Source organism: Dreissena polymorpha, chromosome 1 (assembly GCF_020536995.1).
Source record: "Dreissena polymorpha isolate Duluth1 chromosome 1, UMN_Dpol_1.0, whole genome shotgun sequence".
Classification (NCBI taxonomy): Eukaryota; Metazoa; Mollusca; class Bivalvia; order Myida; family Dreissenidae; genus Dreissena; species Dreissena polymorpha.
This window is the reverse complement of record NC_068355.1, coordinates 122,941,984-122,955,115: the sequence shown is the minus strand read 5'-3', so window position 1 is coordinate 122,955,115 and position 13,132 is coordinate 122,941,984. Positions and strand designations below refer to the sequence as shown.

At 38.5% G+C, this 13,132-nt stretch overlaps 1 protein-coding gene across 4 annotated transcripts in view; it reads left to right on the top strand.

The window, feature by feature from the left end:
• The window catches only part of LOC127847544 (uncharacterized), a 33,566-nt gene extending 27,015 nt beyond the window's left edge, over positions 1-6,551 (top strand). For all 4 annotated transcript variants that reach the window (XM_052379566.1, XM_052379549.1, XM_052379555.1 and 1 more), the window contains 2 exons: positions 1,329-1,639; positions 3,268-6,551. In XM_052379566.1, the coding sequence (XP_052235526.1) occupies positions 1,505-1,639; positions 3,268-5,313 (2,181 nt within the window). In that variant the 5' untranslated portion in view covers positions 1,329-1,504 and the 3' untranslated portion in view covers positions 5,314-6,551. The remainder of the gene's footprint in view (positions 1-1,328; positions 1,640-3,267) is intronic.
• Positions 6,552-13,132: the final 6,581 nt, after the last annotated feature.

Sequence of the window (13,132 nt, the reverse complement as noted above, 5' to 3'; positions counted from 1 at the left end):
TTATTTCGTGCGATAAAGCTGCCAATGGTAAAATGGTTTGTTGCGTACATATCACAAGACTGAACATGGTTATCTATCTGAAATAAATCATTTCAAACATGGGAGACTTGTAATCGTATGATAATCAACCGTACATTATTTCAATATGCGTTTTGCATGGTATATTTAATTAATGCACTGGCGCTAGTTAGCGCGTATTTCAACTAACAGTTATATCTCTAAACCCAAAACGATAAAAGGGGTAAGAATAAGCTCCTATTGTATTTATGGGTTAAACAGCTGATTATATCGGTCGTTAGCTCGGTTCCACTGAATGGTAAGAGAATTATTTAAACAAGCAAACCAATCCTTATCCTGAATGTATTAGATCACACAAATGGCATTGTTGATGAAATGGTTATATAATTTGATTATTGTAAGAAACACAATTTAAATCTGGAAACACGGATATATGTAATGCATGTGCAAACAAAGCGCTATTTCAACAGGATTTACTGTGTGTGCTACATAAATAGTTTATGAATATATGCAGAATTTATGTAAATGGAATGTATTTATTCGCAGCTTTTTATGTGAATAAATTGCGAACTAAGGGATAAACAGCAACAAAGGTAAAACTGTTCAAAATGAGACATTTATGGTTGCAAACGTTTTGATCCAAGACTTATACTTTATTTCCGCATATGTAATGAAGACGGGTGATACAGTTGAAACGCAGCAAGTGTGTTATTTATGCAAATCGAACGTGTCATGGAGCGCGTTTTTTTATTATGTTAATTCGATAGGATAATCGAATGAAGTTTGGTTATTATGAACGATTGGACCTCTGATGGTGTCATTTTTTATTGCACGAGAATGCGATGCAACAATAAAGTAGAAATAAGAAAAGGGAATACAATGTAAGATTGTTGAAGCCTTGTATGCTCGGGTACCTTGCGAATGCCTGTACAGCTATACACTGTGGATATATTATTTCAGAAAGAACGAAATGTAGCGCAATATTTAACCGGCACCTGCCTGAGATATGGTGCATACTTTTCATTTTGCGATTGCCAAAAAAAATTATCTTAAAAAAACAACATGCACACTAACGACTCTAAGTGTGTTTTTCAAAGTAAATAAAATTCCCTCGCGATTGAGGCTGCATTATTTAAGAAACCAGAGTGTGTCCCGGTCTCATTTAGTTACAAGACCAATGAAAATTTGGAAAAAAATAACACAGCTGTTATTTCCAGCCAATTGTTTTTGAAGTGGTCTTGGCTGAAAGGGAGTACCCGGAAGAAATCCTATATGTAGACACATGTTATATGTTTTTATACTCTTTCCAGATACGGAAGTCCCTGGTAATTCTGGGTAGTTGCATATTGCGTGGGACCAGACAGTTGCGTCGTTGACCGCCTAGAAATCGAGGAACTTCTTTGTCGGCGGAGGACACATCCGCAAGGCGAACTCCACAAACGGTTCCGAGTATTCCGCGTGGTTGACGTGTTTTCCACGAAAATTGATGTCCGAGACATCCGAATGTATCAAACGACTACTCAAACCCAGCATGCTGATTTTTGGGGTGCACGAAGGGGAGCGCGTCTCCATAGATGTCCCGTTGGGGGCCACGGTTGGGGAGGTGAAAAAAATGATACAGGTGCGTGTTACTATATCGTAGAATGAGGTAATATACATTCTAATTTCTATATTTTTCTTATCACTATGCGTTCTTTAAACCCATGAGAGTATGTGTTCTTCTTTTACGTTTAGATAAAACTTATTATAATTAATGGGCACATATTTTAAAGGGATTGTAATGAAAGTTAAGGGGTTCACTGATAAAACCGGGGGTAGTCTTATATAACAAGTGACTTCATTTTCTTGTGCGTGATTGTTTCGCCATCATTCTTTCAACGCTGTCCGCATTTAGATTCGATTATGTAATCTAAATCAATACTTTGGCTCCTCTATGGTGTAAAACCTGAATCATATTGCATTAACAGTTATGTTGTTTTTTTTTTATCGCGAGGAAACTCAGTCTTTTAGTTGTTGTTAATTTTGAAGATATTAAAACGCTTAAAGAATTACTATAGAAAAGTCAACATGTCTCGGATAGCTAAACTTAATCATCGTTGATTCGATAGATATAATCAACCTCTTTAATTGTATTTAGTGTTTTTATAAATTCTTAACATTGATAAATATTGATTTGTTCCCCTGTCAGGTTTATTGGCGCTATTAACTTTGATAAATATAAGAGGAGATTAAGTTTAGAACACAATGGATTCAGAACTAGAACTGTTCGTTCAAGGATTAAACGCTGGTAGGATTATTCAGTTCACCGAGAGCCCATTGAATATTTAAAGTTTGACAATATTTTATTCGATCGATAAAATCTTTGAACCTCGTTAGATCGAACGTATTCGAAATATTATTCGTAAATTAAGAACATCAAAAGCTATTGCACGGATAACACGATGAATGCATTTGAAGTCATCTTCAAAGACTTATGCCAATATGAGTCGTGTAATGAGAAAACTGGGCATAATGCAGTCCGCACACGCTTATCAGGACGACACTTGCAGCTTTTATGACATGTTTCGTTTAAATGTAGTCTCTTCTTAGCAAAAATCTAATTTAGGCGGAAAGGGTCGTTTCTGATTAGCCTGTGCGGACTGCACAAGCTAATCTGGGACGACACTTTACGCACATACATTATGCCCAGTTTCTCAGCACATGACTCACATAAGTATGAGCGACACAGAAGTGCTCAATTGATAGTTGTCGGCTTAGGTACTACTTATAATGTATGTACCCTGGATACTCCAATGTAAACAACAATGTAGTTCGGGTATGGGCAATACGCTTTAAGGCATCCTCCCATATTACGGATATGTTTTAGTATATTTTCCGTATCCAGGGTACTTTTAAGTACCTTGAAGTACCCGGGTACCTTTAAGTAGCACAAAGGCCGACAATGACCAATCAATCCATAGATGTATTCTTTATAAGAAATGAAAAAACAACGGGAAACACAAATCAAGGGAAATAAAGCAAATTGAAAGGGAATTGCATTCATATCCAATGTCAGGTGCCATGTTTGCACCACACACATGGATCTATAGTTCAAATGTTATGTGTTTAACATACCACTTAAGCGTATAATAATGTCGTCACAAATGTTATACGCCTTTTTAGTGCAGACGACATTACTAGTATTCTCCTGCCAGCTCATGGTCAGAGCAGCCGACATGCTTAATGATGTCATATTTGTCATTTTTCCAGGTCAAACTTAACATATATTTCGATGACCTCGTGAAGCAGGACAAGAAGGTGCTGGTGCTCTCTTACGCTGGTTCCGATCTCAACGACGCCTGGATATTCACCGACCTTGGCATTGTTCCCGGCTCCACGTGCAAGGTATGCATGAGAGAAGAAGTGAAGCCTGTGCTATTCGTACGCTGCTCGCACAGCGGAGAAACAATCGAAATCATGGACGATTATTTCGTGGAGAAAATGGAGGTGGCGGACTTGAGGACCATGGTGTCAAAAAAGTCCGGACTTCCTGTTTCTATATTTAGGCTGGTCTCGCGGGAAAATAAGGAGCTCTTTGATAATCACACTTTGTTTGATTACAACATCGAATGCGGAGACATGATTTATATGGAATGTTGGGACGGCTGGACGGAGCTCATAAACTACAGTATTCTCGGCCTGACGCCCAGTGTCACTCCGCTGATTGTACAGGATGAGATCCAGTCGCGATTTCAGCTCAAAGTGGTCTTGTACATTGCCGCGCACTTCGGCAACGTCGATCTCGCGAACACCTGCATTCGCTCTGGGATCAGACCAGATGAGCCGATAGGTCAGCACCCGAGTCGGCAGTGGTGCAAGGATCTTGCGCACATCGAGACGAAACGAGCGCCGGTACACGAGGCAGCGGAATTCGGACAACTCGGCGTTCTCCGCTTGTTTGTCCGCACGGATATCACGTGCTCTATGGCAAGAGAAGGCCACAATCTCACTCCGCTGAATCTAGCTCTGCGAAACAAGCAGCGACCGTGTGCGTCGTTTATGCTCACTAAGCAGTGGGTTCGGGTCCCGGTCACGAGAGGTCAATCGATGACTTTGCAAACGTTTCGCAAGCTCAAGATCTGGTGCGACCGCTGCAAGGAGAAAGCGTTTATGAAATTTGGACCAAATAAGTCGTCTTTGAAGAGACGCACGTTCAACACCGGACCGCTCGTCAGTCATGGGGTGATTGTCGATGGGTTTTCTCCGAGCCCCATGAATGGAAAAAACAAGACCGTTCAGAGAGTTCGAGAGAGGAAACGGCATCTGAATGAAAGCGCCTCAGCTGACAGCGACAAAGGCGACGACCCGGAAGCCTACTTTAAGCATCTGACCGCTGTGCAAACTTACGCACCGAAATTCCGTCAGAATACAAAATGGGGTAAAATGGTTGGCCGTTCAAGCGTCGGAGCCGCGGTTGGAGCCGGCTTAAAGAGTGCGCTTAAGGGCGACAAACCTGACGGACCGGATGCGTCTGATTCCCCTGAAAATCCCTCAACTCCCGATGGAAAGGAATCAAAACTTCCACCAATTATGGAAAAGAGTTCTCGGATCAACATAACGCTTTCACAGTCTCAACCTCATATCGCCAAGGGAATCCCCGAGGAAGAGGAGGAGAATATGGAACCGATCGATAAAATGAACATATTGACGGAAAAGGGAAGAAAGTATATTCGCACGGGACCTGCAATTCCCACGAAGTCGAAATCAAGTCTGAGCGCCTCAGTACCGAACATGAAACTCAAAAGTGAACAGAAAGACACCGAATCCGACAGGGATAAGAGAAGGGAGCGCCTTACAAGTGTGTCGTCATCGAAATCCGAGAAAACTTCTGTGGAAAGATCGAATACTTCCATGTCTAATGTAAGTAAAAAGAAGAAGATCACGTCCGCTATGTTAGTCCAGCAGGGCAACAAAGCATCCGCAGAGGGCGCCGTTCCACTTCCGGTAATAAGCTCCGAACGCGACCTGCGTCCGTTCTTCTATCACAATGGCGTTCGTGAGGGTGATATCGTGATACCGATGATGAACCTAATGAAGCAGTATCAGGGGTTCGACGCCCGGGAAAGGGCCGTTAAGTCCCTCGCCATTGCCAACACATTTAAGGAGAAACCTTGGCTTATGCAGGTGCGCATGGCAATGAGTCTCACGTCATCTACTTTGAAGCGTGAGGTCACGAACCTACGTCACAGCTTCAACGAGGTAAAGCGGCACGAAAAAGAGCGGCGAATAAGTAGGGCTCAATCGATGCATGTTTAAAACGATATTCCAGCTCCTACTTCGCAGTTTTTACATTATATGTTTTTGTTTTGTTCACAAACCTCTTTGACATTCCTGTTGATATTGCCTAACATCGTAGAATGGTTGATCCGAAAGGACAAACTATGATTCTTGTATATGATTTTATTTAGCAATACTTACATGGCTGCTCAACTTCAAAAGCATTTACACGTATTGTATAGTTTGCATGTCAGATGCAGTTTTGAGGGTGTATATTTTTCCTAAAAGTACTAATTTATGAATTCAAGCGGGACGCTTTGTTCTTGCTGTTCGTTTACTTAAACGAGACAAATGATGTACTTGACTCATAATTCAGTTTAATAACAAAATAATGAAGCATGTAGTGTTCATGTCATATTAAATAAACTCATTCACTTGCGCATTTTACTAATGAGGCTAAATGCTTAATTTAATAATTAATATAAAACTTATTAAATTTGTTATTACTTATACAAATGGATTTGAAACAGTTTTGTTATACATGTATATAGGCAAATTATGTGATAATAATATTGAACAGTTATTATCAGTGTACTTATTTTAGTTCCGCTCTAAAATTTATTATAATTACCATATATGCACAACAACTGTACTGGTTAAAGATGTTCCACGTGGACAGCTATATTATCTAGTAGGTGCCTTTACAATATGAGCCTCGTTCTGGGAAAACTGGGCTTAATGCCTTTGCGTAAATTGTCGTTCCACGTCAGCCTGTGATCAGCGAAGCCGCTTTCCGCTTGTGTGGATTGTTTATACATTAAAATCCTAGTTAGGCGGAAAGTGTCGTCTCTGATAAGCTTGTGCGGACTGCACAGGTTTATGTGGAATCCCACTTTACGCACATGCATTAAGCCACGTTTTTCCAGAACGAGTCTCATCTGCTTGTGCCTGTTCTAAGGGAAATCTCGGTTTGAACTCATGCCGAGGCCATTCATACAAATGAAATATAGATCAATTATTCGAAAATTTCAAGTTAAGATATAATATTCATTTATTATTTTTAATCGAACTTTATATTTTTTTTAAACGTTGAGTTTTAAAACATAATTCCAATACCTTTGGTACACTTATTTATATTGTTGAGATTTTTTTAGACTGTGATACTTAATTGAATTGTATTTATGATATATTTTTTATGTGTCGTGTTCTTCGGTGTATATGCTGCATTTATGTCAATAAAATGCCTTTTTGTACGGAGACAATTTTCTTGTTTTAATTGTTTTAACATTGATTAAATTAACACATACATAATATTGAAATTATGTTTTTATTTTGAAAATCTTTGACTGCAAAAGGAAGATTTTCAATTCTGCAATACGTCAACAGGTCCCTGTAAGCCTGTACAGTTTCCCTTCTTACGGGCACAGTTAAATGACACCGGCATGTGTACGCTAAGAATGCTTGCAACACTTACGAAAAGGTCCACTGCCTGTTACGGAATACAGTTAGGGCCATCGTGGTAACACATTAAAGTCCAGAGGGCGACAATGCGATAGTGCGATAGTATGATGGCGACAATGCGATAGTACGATAGCGACAATGCGACAACGCGATAGTACGATGGCGACAATGCGATAGTCATCGTACTGTCGTTATGGTATTATCGCATTGTCGCCATCCTACTATCTTACTGTCGCCATCGTATTATCGCACTGTCGTATTGTCGTCATCGTACTGTCGCATTATCGCATTTTCGCCATCGTACTATCGCACTGTCGCCATCGTATTGTCGCACTGTCGTCATCGTATTATCGCACTATCGCATTGTCGCCATCGTACTATATAGCGTTATCGTACTGTCGTCATCGTATTATCGCATTGTCGCCATCGTACTATCTCATTGTCGACTATCACCTTCCGGTACACAAACTTTTCTTATTGCAGAAAAAAAGATGACTTTATAAAGATGCAATTTGAAAGAGGTTACAGTCATAATAAAATCAAATTATTTTAAAGTTATAGAATGGGTATTGATGTAAGGTATGCCGAACTGTAAAGCATTTTTAAAAGTGACTCTATCGAGGAAAAATACGATGTGCGCATGTGTACCGGAAGGCGATAGACGACAATGCGATAGTACGATGGCGACAATGCGATAAAACGATGAAGACAGTACGATAACGCTATAGTACGATGGCGACAATACGATGATACGATGGCGACAGTACGATAGTTGTCGCCATCGTACTATCGCATTGTCGCCATCATACTATCGCGTTGTCGCATTGTCGCCATCGAATTTCGTAAAGATAAAAAACATTGACCGCTTAATAAAGTCTTTGTTCTGATTTTTACCAACACAATATCTGATGCAACAAGGCCATATGTCACAGGGCACAAACCTTTTAAGATAAATTTGACAAATGGATTTACAAATCGCCACCTTGCAACAACAAAAGCGTAATAGAAATAGCTGCGAAGTTCTTGCATTGATGGTAATAAATTAGCTCCATACTTATCATAACTATAATGTTTGCCAAAGTAAGAAATTCATTAACTGTCATTCAACAAAATAATTGGAAAGTGTAGAGTATAGGCAACTTACTTTTCTGTTGGTGATTTGGTTAAAAGGTTTCATGAATTTTTCATATAATAAATGAAACAAAGTATATACATTTTTATTATCATTAGATAAGCAACAAACCCAGATTTATTTGTGTTATGGAGTCACACTTTGTTCATTATAGTACCCTGAAAATAAGGCTAACTAGAAAGAAATATGTGTTATAAATTTATGTGTCATATAATGAAAAATGTATTCTCTTTGTTCAGTTATATTATTTTGTATGAAAAGTATTTGACATTGTCATATTTTGATGGTATATTAATCAAGCATAAGACATTTTAGCCGCGCTATGTTAAAATGGGGTTAAATGCATGTGCAAAAAAATGTCGTCCCAGATTAGCCTGTGCGGACTGCACAGGCTGATCAGGAACGAAACTTTCCGCCTAAACTGGATTTTTGCTAAGAAGATACCTTCTTTCAACGAAACATATCATAAAAGCGGAAAGTGTCGTCCCTGATTAGCTTGTGTGGATTGCACAGGCTAATCTTGGACGCCACTTTACGCACATACATTAAGCCCCCTTTTCACAGTGCACGGCTCATTTATACTTTTCACTTTTAAACTAATTACCCACACAAATAGGTTTTTCATAATTAATATTTTGAACACTTTATCTAGCGATCATATACTTTTTTTATAACACTCCAATTATGTGTTGTTTTTGTGTTAAAATAAGTATGAATTTTACTTTATTTCCGGAAGAGTTTCTTGTCCAAAAATAACATCATACAATATAAAAATAATCACTGTTAAATATTACGGGAGTATGTGAGATGCAGACTTCTGTTAATGTAGGGCGTCAAACCTATATGTGTGACTTAGTCCATCCATTGCAGCAAAGAATCTCAAGTCATAATGCGTTTGATATCATGTGAGGTTTGGCAATGGTGGCACCATGGGGTCTGTATCTCTTACCCGACGTCTGAAGATTGGTTTGTGGGCGATATTTGTTTCTCAAAATAGTTGATATGCAAGTAGACTGAGCTCTAACATCTTTATATGTTTCTTACTTTATAAAAATGTTTCCACTGGATAACTTAACTAATGAAGGTGGTATTGAACCTACTGTTTGCATGTACGGCTTGCATGCAGATTACGTACACGGTATATTGGACTTGCTCGCCCGCGACAACCCGATGTTGTTTCTTTGGTTAGAAACATGACATGGATTCTGGGCGGCATGCAGTGTCTTCTGTAGCAAACATAAATAGGGGTACGTCGATTGATCGTATCATAAACGCGTGCATTACATGTCAAAATTATAATAATATTGCACCATTAGTGCAGGCCCAAAAGTACAAATACATTTAGTTTTAAGGATGTGAACAAACATGAGTTTATATTGTTTACATATATCATACCATTCAAATTCAAGTTGATACCGAAAATATAATCGGAATTGCATTTTTTTAAATATTTTTAAATTTACTGAACAGTGGTTTCTGTATACATTTTTAATCATTTCAACATAAAGATGTGATCCCATTTAGGCGTCATGAGACCGCCATACCAGAATAGTATAGTATATTATCATGCCTTTTTCAAATACATGTTGCAATTTATCGCTAATGTGAGGTTACTGCATAATCGACGACATACACTTTCTTGAAAATTACGTAGTAGTTCAAATATTGAAAGGAAAGGAAATCTTTTGCCATTTGATATGATATAAACGAGAAATAGTCCAAAATTCGTACACGAATCAAAGACAACTTTGATTGCAAACGACTGGATACAATGAGGGTTGTGTCCGTTTTGTGTAACGTCTTTAACCATGTTTTCTTCATAAACTGCAATCAATAAAATATATTTAGTTTGGAAACAAATCAGGATCAAATAGACGATATAAACATATTGGTCATTGTAAGTTTAAAATTAAACCACCGTTAGGCCAAACTAAACCATTCAAACTGAATAATGCATGATTACACTTTAACATATGTGATACATGCCTTATTGCATTTCTTCATAAGTAATACGTGCATTATGCCACTTCTACATTAGTAATACATGCATAATTGCACTTCTACAAAGGTGATACATGCATGATGGCAGTTCTACATAAGTGATACATGCATGATGAGTTCTACATAGGTGCTACATGCATGATGGCAGTTCTACATAGGTGATACATTCATGATGGCACCTCTACATGGGTGATTAATGCATGATGGCAGTTCTACATAGGTGATGCATGCATGATGGCAGTTCTACATAAGTGATACATGCATGATGAGTTCTACATAGGTGATGCATGCATGATGGCAGTTCTACATAAGTGATACATGCATGATGAGTTCTACATAGGTGATGCATGCATGATGGCAGTTCTACATAAGTGATACATGCATGATGAGTTCTACATAAGTGATACATGCATGATGGCAGTTCTACATAAGTGATACATGCATGATGGCAGTTCTACATAAGTGATACATGCATGATTTCACCTCTTCATATGTGATACATGCATGATTGTAATTCTACATAAGTGATACGTGTACGATTGTACTTCTACATAAATCATACGTGCATGATTGGAATTCTATATAAGTGATATATGCATGATTGCACTTCTAAATAAGTGATACTTGTGCGATTACACTTCCTCATGAGTGATACATGCACGAATTGCACTTCTACTAAAGTGATATATGCATGATTGCACTTCTACATATGTGATACTTGCACGATTGCACTTCCTCATGAGTGATACATGCACTTCTACATATGTGATACTTGCACGATTGCACTTCCTCATGAGTGATACATGCACTTCTACATATGTGATACTTGCACGATTGCACTTCCTCATGAGTGATACATGCACTTCTACATATGTGATACTTGCACGATTGCACTTCCTCATGAGTGATACATGCATTATTGCACTTCTACATAAGTGGTACCTGCACGATTGCACTTCTACATAAGAGATACATCTATGATTGCACTTCTACATAAGTGATAAATGCACGATTACACTTCTACATAAGTTATACATGCACGATTGCAATTCTACATAAAGTGATACATGCATGATTGCACTTCTACGTTAGTGATACATGCACGATTGCACTTCGACATAAGTGATACATACACGTTTGCACTTCTACTGAAGTGATACTTGCATGATTGTGAGTGATACAAGCATGGTTGCACTTCTACATAGGTGATATATTCATTATTGCACTTCTACATAAGTGATACAAGCATGATTGTACTTCCTCATCAGTGATACATACACGATTGCACCTCCTCATGAGTGATACAAGCATTATGGCAATTCTACACAGTGATACTTGCACGATTGCACCTCTACATAAGTGATACTTGCACGATTGCACTTCCACATGAGCGATACATGCATAATTGCACTTCCTCATGGGTGATACATGCATCATTGCACTTATACAAAAGTGATACATGCACGATTGCACCTCTACATGAGTGATATTTGCACGAGTGCACTTCCTCATGAGTGATACATGCATGGATGCACTTCTACATAAGTGATACATACACGATTGCACTTCTACATAAGTGATACTTGCACAATTGTACTTCCTCATGAGCGATACATGCATAATTACACTTCCACATGAGTGATACATGCATTATTGCGCTTCTACAAAAGTGATACATGCACGATTGCACTTCTACATAAGTAATACTTGCACGAGTGCACTTCCTCATGAGTGATACATGCATTATTGCACTTCTACATAATTGATACATGCACGATTGCACTTCATCATAAGGCATACATGCATGATTGCACTTCTACATAAGTGATACATGCACGATTGCACTACGACATAAGTGATACATGCAAGATTGCACTTCGACATAAGTGATACTTGCACGATTGCACTTCCTCATGAGTGATACATGCACGAATCACTTCTAAATAAGTGATATATACACGATTGCACTTCTACATAAGTAATACATGCATGATTGCACTTCTACATAGGTGATACATGCATTATTGCACTTCTACATAAGTGATACATGCAGTGGGTGTACTTCCTAATGAGTGATACATGCATGATTGCACTTCTACATAAATGGTACATACACGGTTGCACTTCTACATAAGTGATGCATGCATGATTGCTCTTCTACATAGGTGATACATGCATTATTGCACTTCGACATAAGTGATACATGCACGATTGCACTTCTACTGAAGTGATACATGCACGATTGCACTTCTCCATTAGTGATACTTGCATGATTGCTATTCCTCGTGAGTGATACATGCATGAATGCACTTCTACTAAATAAGTGATACATACACGATTGCACTTTTACTCAAGTGAAACATGCATGATTGCACTTCTACATAGGTGATACATGCATTATTGCACTTCTACATAAGTGATACAAGCACGATTGTACTTCCTCATCGGTGAAACATGCATTATGGCACTTCTACATAAGTGATACTTGCACGATTGCACTTCCTAATGAGTGATACATGCATAATAACACTTCCACATATTGAGTGATACATACACGATTGCACCTCTACATAAGTGATACTTGCACGAGTGCACTTCCACATGAGCGATACATGCATAATCGCACTTCCTCATGAGTGATACATGCATTATTGCACTTCTACAAAAGTGATACATACACGATTGCACCTCTACTTAAGTGATATGTGCACGAGTGCACTTCCTCATGAGTGATACATGCATGAATGCACTTCTAAATAAGTGATACATACACGATTGCACTTCCTTATTAGCGATACATGCATGATTGCACTTCTACATAGGTGATACATGCATTATTGCATTATTGCACTTCTACATCAGTGATACTTGCACGAGGGCACTTTCTCATGAGTGATACATGCATTATTGCACTTCTACATAATTGATACATGCACGATTGCACTTCTACATAAGGAATACATGCATGATTGCACTTGTACATAAGTGATACATGCACGATTGCAGTTCGACATAAGTGATACATGCACGATTGCACTTCTAGTGAAGTGATACATGCACGATTGCACTTCTACATAAGTGATACTGGCATGAAATACTTCTAAATAAGTGATATATACACGATAGAACTTCTTCATAAGTGATACATGCATGATTGCACTTCTACATAGGTGATACATGAAATATTGAACTTCTACATAAGTGATACATGCATGAGTGCACTTCCTAATGAGTGATACATGCATGATTGCACTTCTTCATATC